Source organism: Phoenix dactylifera, chromosome 9 (assembly GCF_009389715.1).
Source record: "Phoenix dactylifera cultivar Barhee BC4 chromosome 9, palm_55x_up_171113_PBpolish2nd_filt_p, whole genome shotgun sequence".
NCBI classification, from domain to species: Eukaryota; Viridiplantae; Streptophyta; class Magnoliopsida; order Arecales; family Arecaceae; genus Phoenix; species Phoenix dactylifera.
Genome location: NC_052400.1, coordinates 957,225 through 975,501, shown reverse-complemented (window position 1 = coordinate 975,501; position 18,277 = coordinate 957,225). Strand labels below are relative to the sequence as shown.

The following is an 18,277-nucleotide window of genomic DNA, read 5'->3' as shown; positions in this document are numbered from 1 at the left end:
CCATCAGTTCTCTATCTCCTATCTGAATTATGCAGTTCTTAAAAACAAAATCAACTACTACTGTTTTCTTAAGAGGAGTGGCAACATGTAGTGGCTCATCTAGCTTATCAGGTGTGCGATTCAAGGAGGCAGAAAACTTGGAGGATATAAAGGAATGAGTAGAGCCAGAATCAAATAATACATAAGCATCTATAGTATTAATGGGAATCATACCTGCCACCACTTCGTCACTGGCACTAGCGTCCTGCTGTGTTAGTGCAAAAACCCGTGCACCACCCTTCTGTCTTTGATCCGTAGGTCTGGCAGGCCCAGAGTCATTCTCCTTTTTATTCGGACAGTCACGTGCTATGTGCCCCGGCTGCCCACAAATGAAACAGGCTCCTGCTTTCTTTAGACAAGGTCCAGCATGGAATTTATCACAGTAGTAACAAGCTTCAAATCTCTTCTTGTTTGGAGGACCTTCAGAGTCCCTTGGCTGTTTGATTTGATTCCCTAATATTCTAGGCTTCTTCTGGCTACCCCTTTCTCTTTCTGATCTAATCAGTTCAGCTTCAACCTTCAGAGCCCTGTCGAGTACATCCCTGTAACTATTAAACATTAGAACTGACAACCGGGATCGAATTCCGTATCTCAAGCCTTGCTCAAATCTGTTGGCCTTGCTTTGATCATCTTCCATAAGTCGAGGACAGAACCGGCCTAATTCATTAAACTTATTGGCATACTCCAGCACCGTCATATTCTCTGACTGCATTAAAGATAGGAACTCATTCTCCTTTGTCAGCCTTACTGACTTAGGAAAATACTGATCATAGAATATATCCTTGAATTCATCCCAAGTCAGTTGTTCATCATCACCCTCGAATGTAGCTTTCATGGCCGTCCACCAAAACTTGGCATTTCCTTTGAGCATGGGTATCGCCAGTCTGATCTTGACGTCTTCGGGAAATTGTAGTGCATCAAACATTTCTTCTATTTCCCGAATCCAAGTCTCAGCAGCTAGATAATCAGCTCCACCCTCGAACATAGGAGGATTCAGCCTACGGAACCTCTCATAACAAGAGTCCATACGTTGTGCAGGTCGGACCATGGCCTGCATCTGTTGTTGTATCAGTTGTTGCATCTGCTGTTGCTGTTGAAGGAGCTGAGTCATCACTTGATATACCCCAGCAAAATCTGGTTGGGTAGTGGTCGCAATGGGAGCTGGCTCAGCTGGTTGGCTGGTAGTTCCTTGAGAGGTTGCTCTTGTCCCTCTCCTTCTAGCTGCAATATTCCTCAAGGCTTGTTCCTCTCTGTTCCTCATTTTTACCTATCAGAAGGCCAACGTTTATCAGTTTCCATTGTTGAGCAACGGTAGGATTATGAAAATCTATCTACTTTTGTTTAACTGGTTAGACCCAAGTGAATGAGACCTAACCATCTATTTCTAGACTTTGAGTGTGCCTATTACCAAGCTCTAACTTTTATTCATGATCAAACCTATTGCTCTGATACCACTAAATGTCACGCCCCAGATCCGGACATGATTTTTTTTTTTTTTTTTTTTTTTTTTTTTGCACCCCAGATCCGGCTCATGACATGGCCGTGCTATTGTAGGTTGCTGCCCACAATAACACGCAGCCCATGATAACAATTTTATTTCATGAAATAAAACCAAATCCGATCAAATTTATTGACTAATCATAAAGAAGCAAATACCGAGCATCTAAATCAAATACTTGAGTTTGCAATATTACAACTCAAACTTATTAACATAGATACTAAGAGTCCCTGTAACTATGCTTCAACTCCAATTTTCATTCACTCTTTCCTGCTCCTAATCGCCTTAATTATCTGAAATAAATAAAAGAAAACAACAGGAAGGGTATGAGCTTGCTACTCAGTAAGTAACCATGTACTATCTCATTAGATTAAGCATAATTTTTCTCATGCCAATGCATCATTTAAAGAACTTAACAGAAAATAAAGCATTTCATAGATAAATTATTCAAAACAGGTTATAAAGCAAAATATGCTTCAACCATGCAAGTTCATAAACATGATAATGCAAGTCTTATAAAATGCTGCCATTCATCCATACTTTATAAATCTTACTCTCAGACGGATGTGCTGCTATGGTCACTATAATCCCGTGACAGGGTTCGTATTCGTAGTCGACAAGTTTTATAACTTATTCTTATTCGTTACCAACTTTAACCCGTTGGCAGAGGGCCATATTCGTTGGATGCTAGCTCCAGGGTGTCGACTGGCCTCTATTTCTAGAGGTGGTCATAGCTATCTGAGAGTTCATAAATCATATTCTTTTTCTTTCATAAATCATAATCATCATAAATAGGTTTGAAAATGATAAATGGCATTATATAATTTAAAATGCATAATCATGCTTCAAATATCATTTTTCATGCAGTCTAACATAATCATAATTTCATAACTCATACATCATCAAATATTCATGAAGGATACTCTTTAATCAAATTCATGTATCACATGCAATCATATACTTGATCCTAATTTTGAGAAAAATATATCGTAAAGCAATGCATTTTCATAATGATGAATAAATAGTAATTTAAAAACTTTAAGATCAGTGCCAAGGTTACTTACCTTGATTCGCTCACGAATCTCTAGAACCAGATGACAACTTCACTGTACCTATCATCATCATTGAGGACAGATTATCATTTTCTATTTAATTTATTTATTTATTGTTATTTCATTTTATTTAAATACATCTATTACCTTAATTCTCTATTTATTTAATTATATATTTATTATTATTATTTATTATTATTATTTTTTTTTTTTTCTCTCTTTTTTTTTTTTCTTTTTTTTTTTTTTTTTTTTCTTCTCTTCTCCCGAAACCTCCCCTCTTCTTCATTCTCGAAGCTTCCCCGCCTCTTCTTCTTCTTCTTCTTCTTCTTCTTCTTCTTCTTCTTCTTTTTTTCTCCTTCCCTCTTTCTTCTCCCGCAAGGGAAGATCGGGCTCGAGAGGGCCAAGCAGCAGCCGGCGACGCCCCCTCGGCCGGCTAGCGGCACCCGCAGTGCCTGCGGCACCCACGGTTGCGGCCGTGGCCGCACCTGCGGTCCGCGGCTGCGGCCGTGGCCGGCGTTCCCCGGCCTCCGGCGCCCGCAGTCGCAGGCCGCGCCTGCGGCCGGCGTTCTCCGGCCTCCGGCGCCCGTAGTCGCAGGCCGCGCCTGCGGCCGACGTTCCTCGGCCTCCGGCGCCGCAGTGAGTCCACGGTGAGTCCCCTCCCCTTTTTCTTTCTTTCTTTCTTTCTTTCTTTCTTCCTCTGTTCACCCAGGAAAGAGACGAGAGTCGCCCCCTTTGTCCCACCAGAAGGGAGAAAGGGAAGGACTTCGACCCGACTGCAGCCCCCTCCGACGACTGGCGGTGGTTGCGGCCGAAGCCAGACGATACCTGCGACCGAGAGCCGGCAAGCTAACAACCACAGATACGCCTTTTTCTCCTCTTCTTCTCTTCTTTTATTTCATTATCATAAGGTAGGAAGGATATAGGGTTAAGGCTTACCTTGCTATGAAGAGAAGCTGCGGCTCCTCTCTCCGGCGGCACTGGTGCGAGCTCCAAACCCTAGCAGCGGAGGAGGGAAAAGGGGTTAGAGGCTCTCAGATGCGGTTCAATGGGGGATTTTAGAGAGAAAATTTTCAAATTACCGCCGCGATTTCAGCGGCGGTTGTGCGGGTTCATCGGCCATTCAAACGGCCGCCGCGGATCTCGCCCCTGTTACGCTCGAGAAGATGCAGCCGAGGATTCCGGCCTCTCCTTCGGCTTGGGCCTCACAGCTACAGGCTTCAACCAATAAAAAAATGTTGATTATGATGAGTCTTTTAGCCCCATAGTGAAACAGAACAGTGTCCGTACAATATCTCCCTTGCGCCAGTTAGATATTAGGAAAGCTTTTTTTTTTTTTTGTGTCATGGATACCTCGATGAAGAACTCTTCATGAAACAACTCTTAAGCTTTTTTGACCCAGATCATTCATATTATGTTTGTCGTCTCCGACGCTCTCTATATGGGCTTAAACAAGTTCCAAGACTTGGTTTCAGCGCTTTAGTTATCTTCATAATTTGGGTTTTCTAGATCTCGAGCCGATATGTCTCTGTTTATCAAGCGCACGGACACCTATATTCTTCTTCTCCTTGTATATATTGATTTGTTATTATCACAGGTAACCCTAATACTTCACTTGATGACCTACTCTGTTCTATAACTTATGATTCTCCTATGAAAGATCTAGGTCCACTTCACTGTTTCCTAGGCATCGAGGCCCACTCATACCAGATGGCTTAGTTCTTATACAATCTAAGTATATTTCTGGTCTTCTTAAGAAGACTCACATGGATGGCTCCAGGCCTGATACTACTCTGATACCATCTAGGTCGAAGTTCTCATTATTTTGCATGTGATTTGTATCCAGACCTGACCTAACTTATTATCATAGTGCGGTTGGGGCCTTTCAATACTTTACTCTCACTTGACCTGATATTGTCTATACTATGAATTATGTGTGTCAAGTCATGCATAAGCTATTTACTGAGCACTAGAAGGTTGTTAAACAAATTCTACAATACTTGAGGGGGGATGTTAGCCCAATTATGATGATATCATAATCAACACTTGGTAAACACACATACCCAGCTCAGATTGTCATAGGAGGCAATAATGGGAGTATTACTATTCATTCGTAGAAGGACAATATTGTTGGAAACAAGCTCAATTGCCTTCAAAACATGGCATCCCATTATTTTCCTAGGTCGAGACAAATTCGATTATTTTCCTATCATAGCTGCGATTACCTTCATGTATTGTCATTATACAATTATGTATTGTTATTATATGTTTTCCATGGTTGCCACAACTTTTTTTATCTTTGGAATTTGATTCTTTGATAATTTACATATAAAGCCCTAGCATTTCAATGAATATGATGAGAGATTAAAGCTAAAACAATTCATCTTATAAGATTCATTCTTGTAGGACATGTTACCTTCCATATATGATTAATATAAAGAAAATTTCAAAAAATAACAAAATTTTTTCTTTGCTCAATATGATTTCTAGGCTGAACAAAAACCTTTTCTTGTAGAGAAAAATGCAAACCTAAAAGTAGCACCAAGTCATCCTCAAAATGCTAAGTTTGTAATTACTAGCAAGTTCACCAAAAAAATATATCAATAACTCTTAATTATTTTGATCATATAATCCCCATCCGCCTTCCAATTGAGGTAATTTAAGATAAATCGGAACGATGATGGGATGAATTGGCAAATTTATCTATTCTAATTGTGGTACATTCTTGGAATTTGTATATAATAGACTATTTCTTGGAATGCAATCTAACCAATTTAGCAAAACCCAACAATATTTACAAAATTGAAGTTTTTAAATATCCGTTACTGGCTTGACAAAAATCCCAAAGCATGTCTTGAAATTTTCTCGACCTTATCTTTCAATGTGCATACGTCACCTTTTGAACTTCGACGGTCTTCAGCTTTTAGATAAATTTTCTAATATCTTTCTTTATATAATGCCATACAACGTGAAGCATTGCCCATACCTGCCATTATTGTGTTTGTCGACTTCCATCTTTGGTTACACGTAATCAAAAATTCACCTGTCAACTTCTACCTTAAAATATTTACCTGTGACAATTAGTAAAAGTGAGATGGTCCTGCCATAAAACAAACAAGTATTTTTTTATAAATATTATTTTAAATATCAAATTTTATATAGATATGTTTTAAAAAATTAATATCTATATATAAATTCTCGTAAAATATTTATTTTACTATTTTATTTTTTTTTATCTTTGCTTTTGCATACATATCTACGTCATCTAACGTAGTAATAATTTTAAACTAAAATAATTAAAATATTTTTAATAGGCAGATATGCAAAAATAATATTTATAAGTGATAGATGAAAAATAAAAAAATAATTTGAAAATTTTATTTTAATTTTAATTAAAATAATATAGTTTGTATTAATGATGTTAGAAAGGTGTTCGTGCAAAAATAGTATTTTATAAAAATAGAAAAATAAAAATAAATTTTAAATAGGTATTATATAAATTTAAATTTTTTAGAAAAATATTTATTAAAAAAACTCTAAACAAATGTAGTATAGAACCCCGACAAACAAAAGCTTACCATAAAAAATAATACTATACATGAATAATATAAAATTTGGCAAGAATTTTCCACCTAAGGATGAGTCACATCCCACATGGTCCCCATCCGGCTCCTCATCTTCCATCTAGCAAACTCGTAGCAAACTAAGTCTCAACGGTCCAGATCAAATCTCTAAAGCAAAATGTTCTTGCGGACTTCGGACGAAAACCCCAATAAATCACCACCCATATCGACCAAGACAAACTCCACCCGGCACTCCAACCTCCTACGTGTCATCTTCTCAGACTGTTACTTCATTTCCCTTCTTACGGTCACCCCCACTCCGGAGGGAGACAGAGAGCGGGAGAAAGATGGGGACGAAGGCGGAGATTGCGTCGGAGGAGGAGGTGGGCAAGAAGGACTTCAAGCTGGTGGGGTTCAAGCGGTTCGTCCGGACCAATCCCCGCACCGACCGGTTCCCCGTCCTCGGCTTCCACCATATCGAGTTCTGGACCGCCGACGCCACCAACGCCGCCGGCCGATTCTCCTTCGGCCTCGGCATGCGTCTCGCCGCCCGCTCCGACCTCTCCACCGGAAACCCCTTCCACGCCTCCTTCCTCCTCCGCTCCGGCTCCCTCCAGTTCCTCTTCTCCTCCCCCTACTCCCCTTTCACTCCCGCCGCCGCCGGCGCCCCCGCCGGCGACCCCGGCAGCCCCTCCATCCCCTCCTTCGACCCCGACCGCGCCCGCCGCTTCACCGGTTCCCATGGCCTCGCCGTCCGCGCCGTCGCCGTCCGCGTCGCCGACGCCGCCGCCGCCTTCCACACCAGCGTGGCCCACGGCGCGCGCCCCGCCTTGCCCCCCGCCGACCTCGGCGCCGGCTTCGCCCTCTCCGAGGTGGAGCTCTACGGCGACGTCGTCCTCCGCTACGTCTCCCTCCCCGCTCCCGAATCCTCCCAAAACCCCTCCAAGATCCCATCTTTCCTCCCGGGGTTCGAAGATGTAGAGGAATCCGGACCACATTCGCCGGATTACGGCCTCCGGCGGCTGGACCATGCGGTGGGGAACGTGCCGGAGATGGCGCCGGTGTTGGCGTACATCGCCGGGTTCACGGGGTTCCACGAGTTTGCCGAGTTCACTGCGGAGGACGTGGGGACGGCGGAGAGCGGGTTGAACTCGATGGTGCTGGCCAACAACGAGGAGACGGTGCTCCTGCCGGTGAACGAGCCGGTCCACGGCACCAAGCGGCGGAGCCAAATCCAAACATATCTGGACCACAACGGCGGCGCCGGTCTGCAGCACCTGGCGCTGGCCAGCGACGACGTGCTCCGGACGCTGAGGGAGATGAAAGCAAAGTCAGCGATGGGGGGGTTCGAGTTCTTGGCGCCACCGCCGCCGAACTACTACCAGGGAGTCCGGCGGAGGGCCGGCGACGTGCTCACCGAGGAGCAGATCAAGGAGTGTCAAGAATTGGGTGTGCTGGTGGACAGGGACGACCAGGGTGTACTGCTGCAAATCTTCACCAAGCCAATTGGGGACAGGTATGCTGCCATCTTGATCTTCTTTGTCATGTCTGATCAGAATGGACGGCTAGAATTTATTTATCTACGTACATATTCATTTATCTTCTTGAACTCAATCCTTAGTCCGATGTGGTATTACACACACTTTATCTTCTGCCATCATTCCTCATGGCATGTGCTTGGTTGATCATTAACATATCTTGAGAGGGCTTGGAAATTGTTCATCAATTAGATCTTCCTGTTTTCATTTAATTAAGTTGAAAAAAGTTTTGAGTATGCCAATATTTATGATTTAGTTAAACTAAAGGCTGTTTGGAGGCCTGTAAGTGAAGCTGCATGCAATTCAGGGTTGCAAGTGCAGGCCAGCCTGCTTGTTTGGATGCCTGCGACTCAAATTATACAGTAATGTAAGTTGCTCATTGAGTTGCAACTCAGAATTGTCTTGTGATAGGTTGACTCGTAGCGAAATTGGTTGTCCTGTCTTATGATAGGTTGACTCATAGCGAAATTGGCTGCATCGATGCTGTCCTCTTCATCCGGAGCATACTTATCACCATATACTTTTAGTGCTTCGACCTGGCATTCTCTCGCAAGGTGTTCTATGGAATTTCTATCAGATGCATCCCTCTTTTCTTTAAACTATCCTCCAAACACAAAAGAGAGCCTTTTTTATAAGTTAACTATTAAGTTGTAGTGTAACTTCAACTACAAACATTTCTACCTTCTACAGAATTTTAAAAAAGAGATACGTCGAGGAACTCGGCAATTAATCTTGCTGTCTAAGTTGAGACATGATCAACTGCAAGATGATCTTCAAGCTGGTGTGTCCTTTTTTGGATTGAAAATTGTAATTTTATTCTTGTTGAAGGAAAAAAATGGGTGACCCTTCAAACTCATGCCCCGATTTAAGTTGTTTGTTTTTCTTTTTGGTAAATAGATTTAGGTTTTCTGTTGATACTATAGGAAAGCTTTTGTTATGTGTGTTCCTCCATCTCCAATCACAATGGTTAGAGGTTAGTCCATCAAACTTGTCAAAATCTTGGTCCTTTCCCTTTTCTTCTCTTGAAAATTCACCTTGTTTCATTTAACAAATTATGGGCAGTCAAGTGGAATTAAACAACTCTTAATTGCTGTAAATAACTGGATGCATTTCGAGTTCACTTCAGAATTTGGAGAATGTGAAATTCATCTATGAAACATATTTCTTTCGAGGATCTGATTACTATGCTACTCAGCGAAAGGCTCTAGACGATCTGTTCTTAAGTTTGTGCTGCGTTCTTTGAGTGAAGGAATGGTGCACATCAGAACCTTGTTGGTCTAGGAAGAAAAAAGAATCCTACTTATACAAGGAATCACCGTTACAGGTAATATATGCCACAACCCAAGATCTTACCTAAAAGGACTAGCTAAAAGGTATTTTTTAGATTCTTTTGTCCTGTATAAGTACCCAAGATCTCATCGGCGAATAACCGATGTGGCATTAAACACGCACCCGCACGGGGGACCTGCCCTAAGCATGCAAGCATTCAACCACAAGGTGGCTTTATTGAGGGATAATTTGACATGAAAGTTATAGTTCCTTAAGTTATGTTTCTTCTTGCCTTGTTCAATTGCACTAGAAATTGCTGACCAGAAGTTATGGAAGGAATAATTTGTGAATATTTATCATTTTATACATATCAATGATGGGAATTAGATGGCCTTCAATGGTTAAGTTCTGGAATATGAACAAAAGAAATGCTCTGATATTGTAGAAGAAAACATTAAAGCTCTTTACAGTTTTATGCTGAAAAAATTTCTTTGAGCTAGTAAAAGGGTTGGTGCATATCTTGACTTGTATTTTGGTGCTCTGTTAGCAATATATTCTGTTTCAGGTATAACTTTTCCAGGCCTTTACTGCTGTTGAGCTCTGTAAATCTTAGTTATGTCTCTAATCTTCTCAAGCAATTATGGATGCAGGCCAACAATATTTTTAGAGATCATCCAAAGGATTGGGTGCATGATGAAGGACGAAGAAGGGAGAGAGTACCAGAAGGGTGGGTGCGGAGGGTTTGGGAAAGGAAACTTCGCTGAGCTTTTCAAGTCCATAGAGGAGTATGAGAAATCCCTTGAGGCCAAACAGACAACAGTAGTTCCCGTTACCTAGAAGGAAAAAGGAATTGCTACAATAAAACCTAATATACTAAGCAGAATCGAAGAACAACAACTTCACCTTGCTCTTACTACGATAAAACCTAATAATAGTAAGCAGAATAGAAGAACAGCAACTTCACCTTGCTCTTATGACTCTTGCTATGGTGCTCCTTGGAGGAAGGGGCCTTCTCTGGTATTCTGATGATCAAGGTGGTACCATGTATATTGCTAGTTGCATAGACAAGGGGTTGTATGAAACTATTTTTTGAATCTCTGTTGTTTGATTGTGAACAAATTGTTGCTTGATGTGCATTTTTAATTGTGAACTGATTGTTGCTTGATGTGCATTTTTAACGTTTCCTTATCTACATGCATCTATTTTTTCTGGGCTTCTGTTCATGCTTTCAGGAGAAATAATAATAACAATCTGTAGATTTTTCGGCTCAGAAGTTATGGACCTGGCATTGATGGATTTTTCATAAGTTTTATCCAATTATTTGAGGCTGGTTGTCAGAATTTAGAAAGTTATATCAAGAGATCATGAGGAATGGGATTTTTTTTATTTCTCTTGTACAAGAGTGTTATTTATAAATGATACATTAGAGTATAGGATCCTGTTAGTCATCTCGCTATCTGAAATAACTTCATCTGCAAATAACTTCACCTCTCTGGAGATAATCCTTATCTTAATCTCTTTCATTAGGTTTAGCTAGATTTTTTTATTTAAGGAAACTTTCATATTTACAATCCTAAAAAATGTGAACACCATAATCATGATTTAAGAGGAATGCAAAATCCCTATATATATAGATATATTGCAATCTTGGTGCTTCCCTGTGTAACAAATTCTTCTTTCCTATCTGTTCTCCGTTAAGCTTCTGCTGTTTGGATAATTTATTTATGGATAGCATATACAGGCATCTAAATATTTCCCTGGTAAAAATATCATCAACTTGTGTTGTGGAGATAGATTCAAATAATGTGGCAGTAAGTGATTTTTTGAAGCAACTATATCAAGAATTAGTTTACCATTCTTCATGTTTTTACAGATAATACTAATAATAATAATCTAGCTCAATATGTTCTGTCTGAGCATGAAATACTGTATATTTCAAGATACATGTTTTAAGTGGAAAAGTTTGGATATAAATTTCATGCATTTATCTTTACACTGTATATTTTAATTGATCAAGATTATAATAACTATATGAGTCATAATAATGGTCCCCCATAATATGATGGTTTATTTGATTAGCTTCTATATTTTTTCTCTTATGTTACGATAGAATCTCATGAGTAATCATAAATTAGACCATGATGATAATAAGGATTATTTGGAATTGGTTTTTAAGAATTCGGACATAATTTCAACTTGGACCACAAATTGAATCTGCATTAGAAATCTATTAATTTTACTTGGTTTAAGTGCAAAGCAAATAGATCATCTGAATGAGAATGAACTTGTATCTACAGCTATTGATCAGAAAAATTAAACTTCTGACTATGGCATTACATTACAAGAGTCATGATATGCAAAAGAATATTACCCTATATCAAGGACTAGTTTTGCAAATATCCCCTAAAAAAGAGTTGTAATATAGAACCCTGATATTATTTTGGGACATTGAATATCAATGGTATTTTAACATGATAAACACAATTACCCTGAATCATAAAACACCTATGGAGTATTTCAGTCATTAAATATTATTGTCCCAAGTTGTTGTATCTATTCATTTATTCTGTTTTCCAGCTGAAGGTTCTTTGATTTAATTAAGAATATAATTTACTTGGATAAAAGAAATTTAGAAGATATAGTTCAGACATTCATATAATACCTGTAATAAGATGATAACTATATTGTACTCTTGTTCGTCAAAAATTGAGTTATTTATCCAAACCCAAATTCTATAATGATTCAATTCTCATAGGAATAGGCTTGTTGGTCTGCCTTGCCCGTAGTCTTCGGAGATCTCATCGAGTCCTAGTCTGTCCTAGCTTGTGGGCATTGTTGATGCAAGAAGGAATGATTCATAGGTCTTTTTTTTTTTTTTTTGCCTTCGCAGGATTAAGGCTGGGTGAGTGTTGGATCGATATGGACTATGCTTAAATGAGCTGCCAAATCCATGAATCCAATAGGAAATCTAACCCAATTTTACTGGAGTATCCAAGTAGGCCATTATTTGAAATTTGAAGCCAATCTTACCCAATTGATTTGTGATTGGTGATGCATTGATTGGTTATTCTCCAAACCTACCATCATATAAAGAGGAAACTGGCGGCTAGGTATTGAGGCTAAAGTCTAGGAATTGAGCCAATAATGATCTCTTGGAGGGTCACCAGAATGAAATGATAAAATTATGCTAGAACACAAAAGATGCATATATAGATCGCAAGTAGCAAATATCTCACTTTCATTTAATCGGTCAGTTTTTCAGTATATTGAAGCACATAAATTTATTAGTTATGCCAAAAAATAAATGCGTCTATGTCACTAGAACATAAAAGGTGCATATATAGATCAAAGTAGCAGATATCTCACTTCAATTTTATCGGTCAGCTTTTCGGTATGTTGAAGAACCACGTAAATTTATTGAGGGACCCAAATGTCTTGTTTCTTGAAATTTTTTTATCATTATGCCTTATATAACAAAGCAACTCTTCAATGCAACTTGACATAGGTCACCTACCAAAATTTTGTGATTGTTAATGTTTAAGTATCTTGATTATAGGGCATATCAACCCATCATCTCAACTATTGTAATATATGATAATTATAAGTACAGAAGAACACCTAACTTCACTTAGCTCTTGCCACTGTTGCTATAGAGCTCCTTGGAAACAGAGGACTTTGTCTAGTATTCTGATGATCAAGGTTGTATTATATGGACCTACATTAAACTATGTTGTTTAATTATCTGCAACTGTTGTTTAATCAGCATTATTGACATCTTGCTTCAGTTTTCACGCTTTTGATTTGCTTGGATCTTTCTGAACTCATAATCTAAAACTTCTATTCACTCTTCAAGAGAAACAATGCTGAACAGTGGCAACTGTATAAGGAGAAATGCTTTGAATTTACATCGACGACATGCTTAAAAATTTTCAGGCATGTAAACATGATCATTGAAGATGTGAATGGGTGCCTAGCTACCTATGATCAAGGAAGATTGCCTTGTAATTGTGTGGCGAGAGCGCAATGCATGGATTTTTACTCAGGAGAGATGCTTAGGAGGAGTTACAAGCTGTTAATATTCTCTTAAATGAATGGACAGGTGCAACTGAAATTAAAATCTTTTCTTTTGTATAAAAGAAACTCCCGAAGTTGAGTACATGAAGCCAGAGTCTTGGGCCACCTGCTTTTTATTTGTTTTGAGTAGAATTTATTTGTTTTAGGCCGCCTTCGTTTTTGTTGTTGCTATTATTGTTAAAATAATTTACAATTATTGGTTATTACTGTAAGTTAATTTATTTACAATTAACTTACAGGGCCAAATGAGCCTGATCTTTCTTGGCCATTGGCCAAGGCTTTATTTGAGTGCCTATTAGAAAGAAATTACACCATAATGCAACTCAAACTAGATCCGTTGCTGCTAAAATTGGAGCTTCGAGCTGAAGAGATAAGCTAAGAAAAATTGTCAACTGTGGTTGTGCTCGGACGAATAAATTTGCTGAGGAACTAACTTGAAAATATAAAAAAAGAAAGTCCACATCGAAAGATTATTGGAGTTTGTCTGACGGAGGATCCTCCAATAGCTAAGTCACAAGAGAATTTTGAGGAAACAACGGAGATTTGAGAAAGTGAGTGATAGTGTTATCGAGTGCGTGAGAGAGCATGCCTGAAGATTCCTCAAGCACTACTTATATAAGGCGAGGGTCGGTGTCCGTTGCTGAGTAAGGCCAACGTGCACCCTAACTGCTCGGCAATGTTCGCACATCGCGGAGCTTAACTGCGCGTGCTTGTTGGCTAAGCTGTAACCATCGCCTATTAGAGAAGATTTAAATGGCTTTATAGTGCCTTTATTGGTGCCCAGGTGGCGAGCTGCTATTAGTCAATTGGATGATGTCGGCAAGGATCATATCCGAGGTATATCATGATCTTTTTGGAATTGATATTAATTGGTTGTATAGCGTGTGCAGACCGTTCCGAGAGAGCTTTCACCAAATGAAGTAATATGTTGAACTCAAGCTCTAACTTCTACGAGACAACAATGTGGCAATTCTTTGACTCAAGAGGAACACTACAGCAAGAAGTCAGCATCCAACCGAGATGCATTTAAAAAAGGAAGTATACATATATACATATATATATATAGAACCCTAAAAGCAAAAGTGAAAGAAAGGTGTTTTTTTTATAGAAGAAGAAACTTCACGGAAATACTAGGCACACGAAATTTTTCACAAATGCAGTAGCTACCAATTCATTTGAAAGTAGCTCTTTGAATAGTTCTTGACCAAATTCATTTCCAAGATAAGGAACCGACAGAGACATTCATTTTTTAGGGCAAATCCATTTCCATCTCTTGGTTTGACTGCCATTATACAATAAATTCTCGACTAAATTCTATTTAAATAGGGTGAGGACTTAAAATTAGACGGCCATCAAAATGAAGGATTGGCGATAAAATTTGGTAAGCGAATATATATGTTAAATGGTAGTCAAACCAAGGAGTAGAAAATGATTCTCCCCCGACAAACAAAATTATTGTCATGCTTGAGATCTAGCAACAAGACGCGATATATGTTGAATTTGAGATCTACTTAAATGGGGTGAGGACTAAAAATTAGATGGCCATCATAATGAAGGATCGGCGATAAAATTTGGTAAGCGAATATATATGTTAGATAGCAATCAAACCAAGGAGTAAAAAATGATTCTCCAACAACAAACGAAGTTGCTAACCTGCATGGTTTAAAATTATTCTGTGAAGAAAAAAAATCTAGCAACAAGACACACGATACACGTGGATTTTGAGATCAGTGTCTAGCATGCAATGCAAGCAAATATGTTGATTGGAATACATGAGATCGACCATGTGCTAAGCACAAATCTCAAAGTCCATAGTGTATTACATCTAATCTTATTGGAAACTCGTTCTTGCATTGTTTTATTGGGTGTATTCATACTCGTCAGAAATTCTTTTAGTGGAAAAAAAAATATATATTCTTTACTCGTGGGCCCCGGCTGGTCCCACCAAGGGAGCGTGTGTGGACGTGGAGGTGGATAGTGGTTGACGAGGGGAATTCAATTCCTTTTCCAAAAGGGATAGAAATTGCGAGATAGGCGGGTGCAAGTCGTCATGTCACAAGATATAACTGTAAAAGGAAAGAATCCCAGGAAACGCCCACGGTCTTTCGCAACAAGAACAACCCTAGTCAAGGACGCCTTTGAATGTGACCGCATAGAACTCTATGCGAACGCCAACCACCCAACTCCCCTCTATATATACCACGAAGAACCAAGGCCCTTCCTTGCTCATAAAACCCTCTCTCTCGGGCTCTCTCTTTGCTTTAAGCCTGTGAGTCTCTCTCTCTCTAAAGCTCTTTCTTTTTTTTTTTTCCCGAGCGTAAACGATTTTATTTGGTTTATTTTTGTGGTTTTTCTTTGTTTGGAAGAACAACTATAATATGCTTGACTTAGGGTTATGTAAATCATAGATATGGAAGATGGGCAAGGCATGGAAGAAGGTGAATACATCATGGAATCAGCTTTCGTCAAGGTGGTCTTCCTTTTTTCGTCGCCCGGTGACACACCATAGGCCGTCGTCGGAGGCATCGCCGTCGTCATTGCCGGTGCAATCATCACCGTCGCCGAGCACCGATATCTCTACAAACTCTAGCACTTTCCGTTCGTCGGTGAGAAACCAATATTTCCCGTCTTTTCTTTTCTTTTTTGAACCTTTCCATCAGACATCTGAAGTTTGTCTAAAAAAAAAAAAAGGAACATCAAATAATATCCTAATATTAATAGTTATTTTGACTGAATATATATCGTCTAATTTCTCTTGCTCTTTCATCTATGCAGGTGAAGTTTCTTTTGGTAAACCAAAGTTTGATTGGGTCCATAATTTCTTAATAACACTTTGGACTGAATTAGGTCTTAAGCAATTATTTAAAGATTACAATGGCATTAATTCTTCGAAGATGCTTTGGGTGCAATCTTGCAGGCTCTTTTTTTTTTTTTTTCTGCTAGCTCTGGGCAACTCTCCTTACCCAAACTATAGGATATCTCTAGAATGACTGGTCATATATAAAGTCATCCAGTCCGTAGCCTCGTTAACTTCTATGAACACATGTTTGGTTTGGAAGACCACACCGCTCCTGATCATAGCCTGAATATTCTGAAGTAGGGGGTGGCACCCTCCACCACCATCGGTACCACCCCGAAGCAGGGCCGTTTCATTGAACAACTCCACTTTTCGTACACGTTTGATATGATACTCCCATTTTTGGCCTTTTTCATCATTTTCTCGTCCTGTTATTCCTAGTTCTTCATATGAGATGGAAGCTTTTATAACAACTTGCATGCCAAACAAGAGAAGAGATAACAAAAATAGCAAACCTAACAGAATTTAATTATACTGACTGCTTTATATGAAATTGAACATATGGAAATTACTCTATACTAATTTAATTTTGTGTCTTTGATGACTAGGTCTAGCCATGTTCCTTCCTTCTATAGTTTTAGTGCTGCTGTCCTTTACTTCTTCATGGAATTTTCTCATGCAGTGCTTTTTGGAAATGTTCTTCTCTTTGGTGCAGAGACCATGCGCCATATGCCTCACCACCATGAACTCGGAGCAGGCGGCCAACCCTATATTCACAGCCCCATGCTCCCACTGCTTCCATTTCAACTGCATTAAGGCCACCGTCCTCCACGGTCACCATGACTGCCCCCTCTGCCGGTCCCCCCTGCCGTCAGCCCCCTTCGAGAACCTCCCCGCCTTCGACGACGACGAACCCCTCCCCACCCTTCTCTTTCCCCCACCTCCCCCACCGCCGCCGTCGCCATCGAGACCTTGCCCGAATTCCCTGCCATCGCCGCCGCCTCCTCTCCGTCCTCCTTCACAGTCCTGATCAAGGCCCGCGCCCCGCCTCTCCCCACCCACGACGGTCGTGCGGCCCTCGACCTCGTCGCCGTGCTCGATGTCAGCCACAGCATGGAGGGCCGCAAGCTCGCACTCGTCAAGCATGCCGTCGGCTTCATAATCCGAAGCCTCACCCCCGCCGACCGCCTTGCGATCGTCGCCTTCTCCAACACTACCAATCGCGTGCTCGGCCTCCGCCTCATGTCCGACGCGGGACGGGCAGAGGCGGCCAACGCTATCAACTCCCTTGTCGCCTGTGGCGGGACAGACATTGCCGGCGGCCTCTCCGTCGGCATTCGCATCCTAGAGGAGCGCCGTTTCCGCAACCCCGTGACGAGCATCATCCTCCTTTCCGATGGCATCGATACCATGGATCGCTCCTCCCTCGCCGGTCTGCACGGCTCTTCCCGGACCAGAGCCTTCCTCCACCGCCTGCCCCCCACTGCCCATAGCATCGGGCCGATCCATACCTTCGGTTTCGGCGCGGACCACGACCCGGGCATCATGCATGCCGTGGCGGAGGCCACCTGCGGGACCTTCTCCTTCGTGGAGAAGGAGGAGGCGGTCTCGGACGCGTTTGCCGCTTGCCTCGCCGGCCTGCTCAGCGTCGTTGCCCAGCGCGTGCAGATGAACATATGCTCGGCCTCACCGGGTGTCTACCTCACCTCGGTCGCCACCGGGAACTACTCATCGAGCATCTCCGACCATCGCCTGACGGCGGTCATCAGCGTCGGCGACTTGTACGCCGAAGAGGAGAAGTACTTCCTTCTCGACGTCACGGTTCCCATCAAAGAAGAGCAAAAAGATCCTTGGACGCCGCTTGTAAAGCGTTTACTGCTCTTACACCGATCCCGTTACCCAAGAAGTCATCCATGTGGAGGAGGAGAGAACTACAGTCCGCCGGCCCGCTAGCCTTTCGCCGGAGGATGAGAGCGCGAACTTGATCGTCGACGGGCAGCGGAACCGGATTCTGGTGGCCGAGAGCATTGCGGAGGCTCAGGCGAAGGCCGACGGCGGGGACCTGGAAGGGGCGAAGGCGGTGCTCGACGCACGAAGGGCGGCGCTCGTGGCCTCGTCGTCGGCTCAGGCGGGCAATGAGCTATGCGCATGGCTGGACAAAGAGCTAAAAGAGATTAGGGACAGAATGGCGAACCGGCGAGCTTACGAGGAGTCCGGCAGGGCCTACATGCTATCGGGGATGAGCTCGCACTCGTGGCAGAGAGCAGCGCTGAGGGGGCAAACGACGATGCTGTCATCGGCGCCGACGGCCGTCACATTCCGGACGCAGGCGATGGCGGAAATGTTGGACCGGTCGCGCGAGTGGAGCCGAGCGTCGCCGCTGCTGGTCGACGGTCGGAGCCCGGCACCGCAGACGCCGGAGGGCAGGCGCCGGTAGCTAGTTTTCTTTC

At 41.7% G+C, this 18,277-nt stretch overlaps 2 protein-coding genes and 1 long non-coding RNA gene across 3 annotated transcripts; 2 read left to right on the top strand and 1 right to left on the bottom strand.

Moving 5' to 3' along the window:
• Positions 1-1,635: 1,635 nt before the first annotated feature.
• Positions 1,636-3,787, bottom strand: LOC120111836. The gene is made up of 3 exons (XR_005513221.1): positions 3,526-3,787; positions 2,602-2,649; positions 1,636-1,830 (listed from the first exon to the last, which is right to left on the bottom strand). It is a non-coding gene; the product is annotated as an uncharacterized LOC120111836 (long non-coding RNA).
• A 2,591-nt stretch (positions 3,788-6,378) lies between these two features.
• LOC103722365 (4-hydroxyphenylpyruvate dioxygenase) lies at positions 6,379-10,134 on the top strand. The gene is made up of 2 exons (XM_008812898.4): positions 6,379-7,665; positions 9,607-10,134. Exons 1-2 carry the CDS (start codon positions 6,497-6,499, stop codon positions 9,791-9,793), a joined length of 1,356 nt encoding a protein of 451 aa, XP_008811120.2. The 5' UTR covers positions 6,379-6,496; the 3' UTR covers positions 9,794-10,134.
• A 5,313-nt stretch (positions 10,135-15,447) lies between these two features.
• Positions 15,448-18,264, top strand: LOC103722371 (E3 ubiquitin-protein ligase WAV3). Its single transcript, XM_039130536.1, has 3 exons — positions 15,448-15,500; positions 16,703-17,690; positions 17,749-18,264. The coding sequence occupies exons 1-3, from the start codon at positions 15,448-15,450 to the stop codon at positions 18,262-18,264; spliced, it is 1,557 nt and encodes a 518-aa protein (XP_038986464.1).
• The last annotated feature ends 13 nt before the right edge of the window (positions 18,265-18,277 follow it).

Excerpts from the sequence above, each read along its gene's own strand:
- LOC103722365 (XM_008812898.4), top strand. The coding sequence starts at position 6,497 with ATGGGGACGAAGGCGGAGATTGCGTCGGAGGAGGAGGTGGGCAAGAAG. Across the intron at positions 7,666-9,606 it reads ACCAAGCCAATTGGGGACAG|GCCAACAATATTTTTAGAGA; the intron begins GTATGCTGCCAT and ends TTATGGATGCAG.
- LOC103722371 (XM_039130536.1), top strand. The coding sequence starts at position 15,448 with ATGGGCAAGGCATGGAAGAAGGTGAATACATCATGGAATCAGCTTTCG. Across the intron at positions 15,501-16,702 it reads TGGAATCAGCTTTCGTCAAG|CCCCCTTCGAGAACCTCCCC; the intron begins GTGGTCTTCCTT and ends CCCTGCCGTCAG. Across the intron at positions 17,691-17,748 it reads AAGATCCTTGGACGCCGCTT|GAGGAGAGAACTACAGTCCG; the intron begins GTAAAGCGTTTA and ends ATCCATGTGGAG.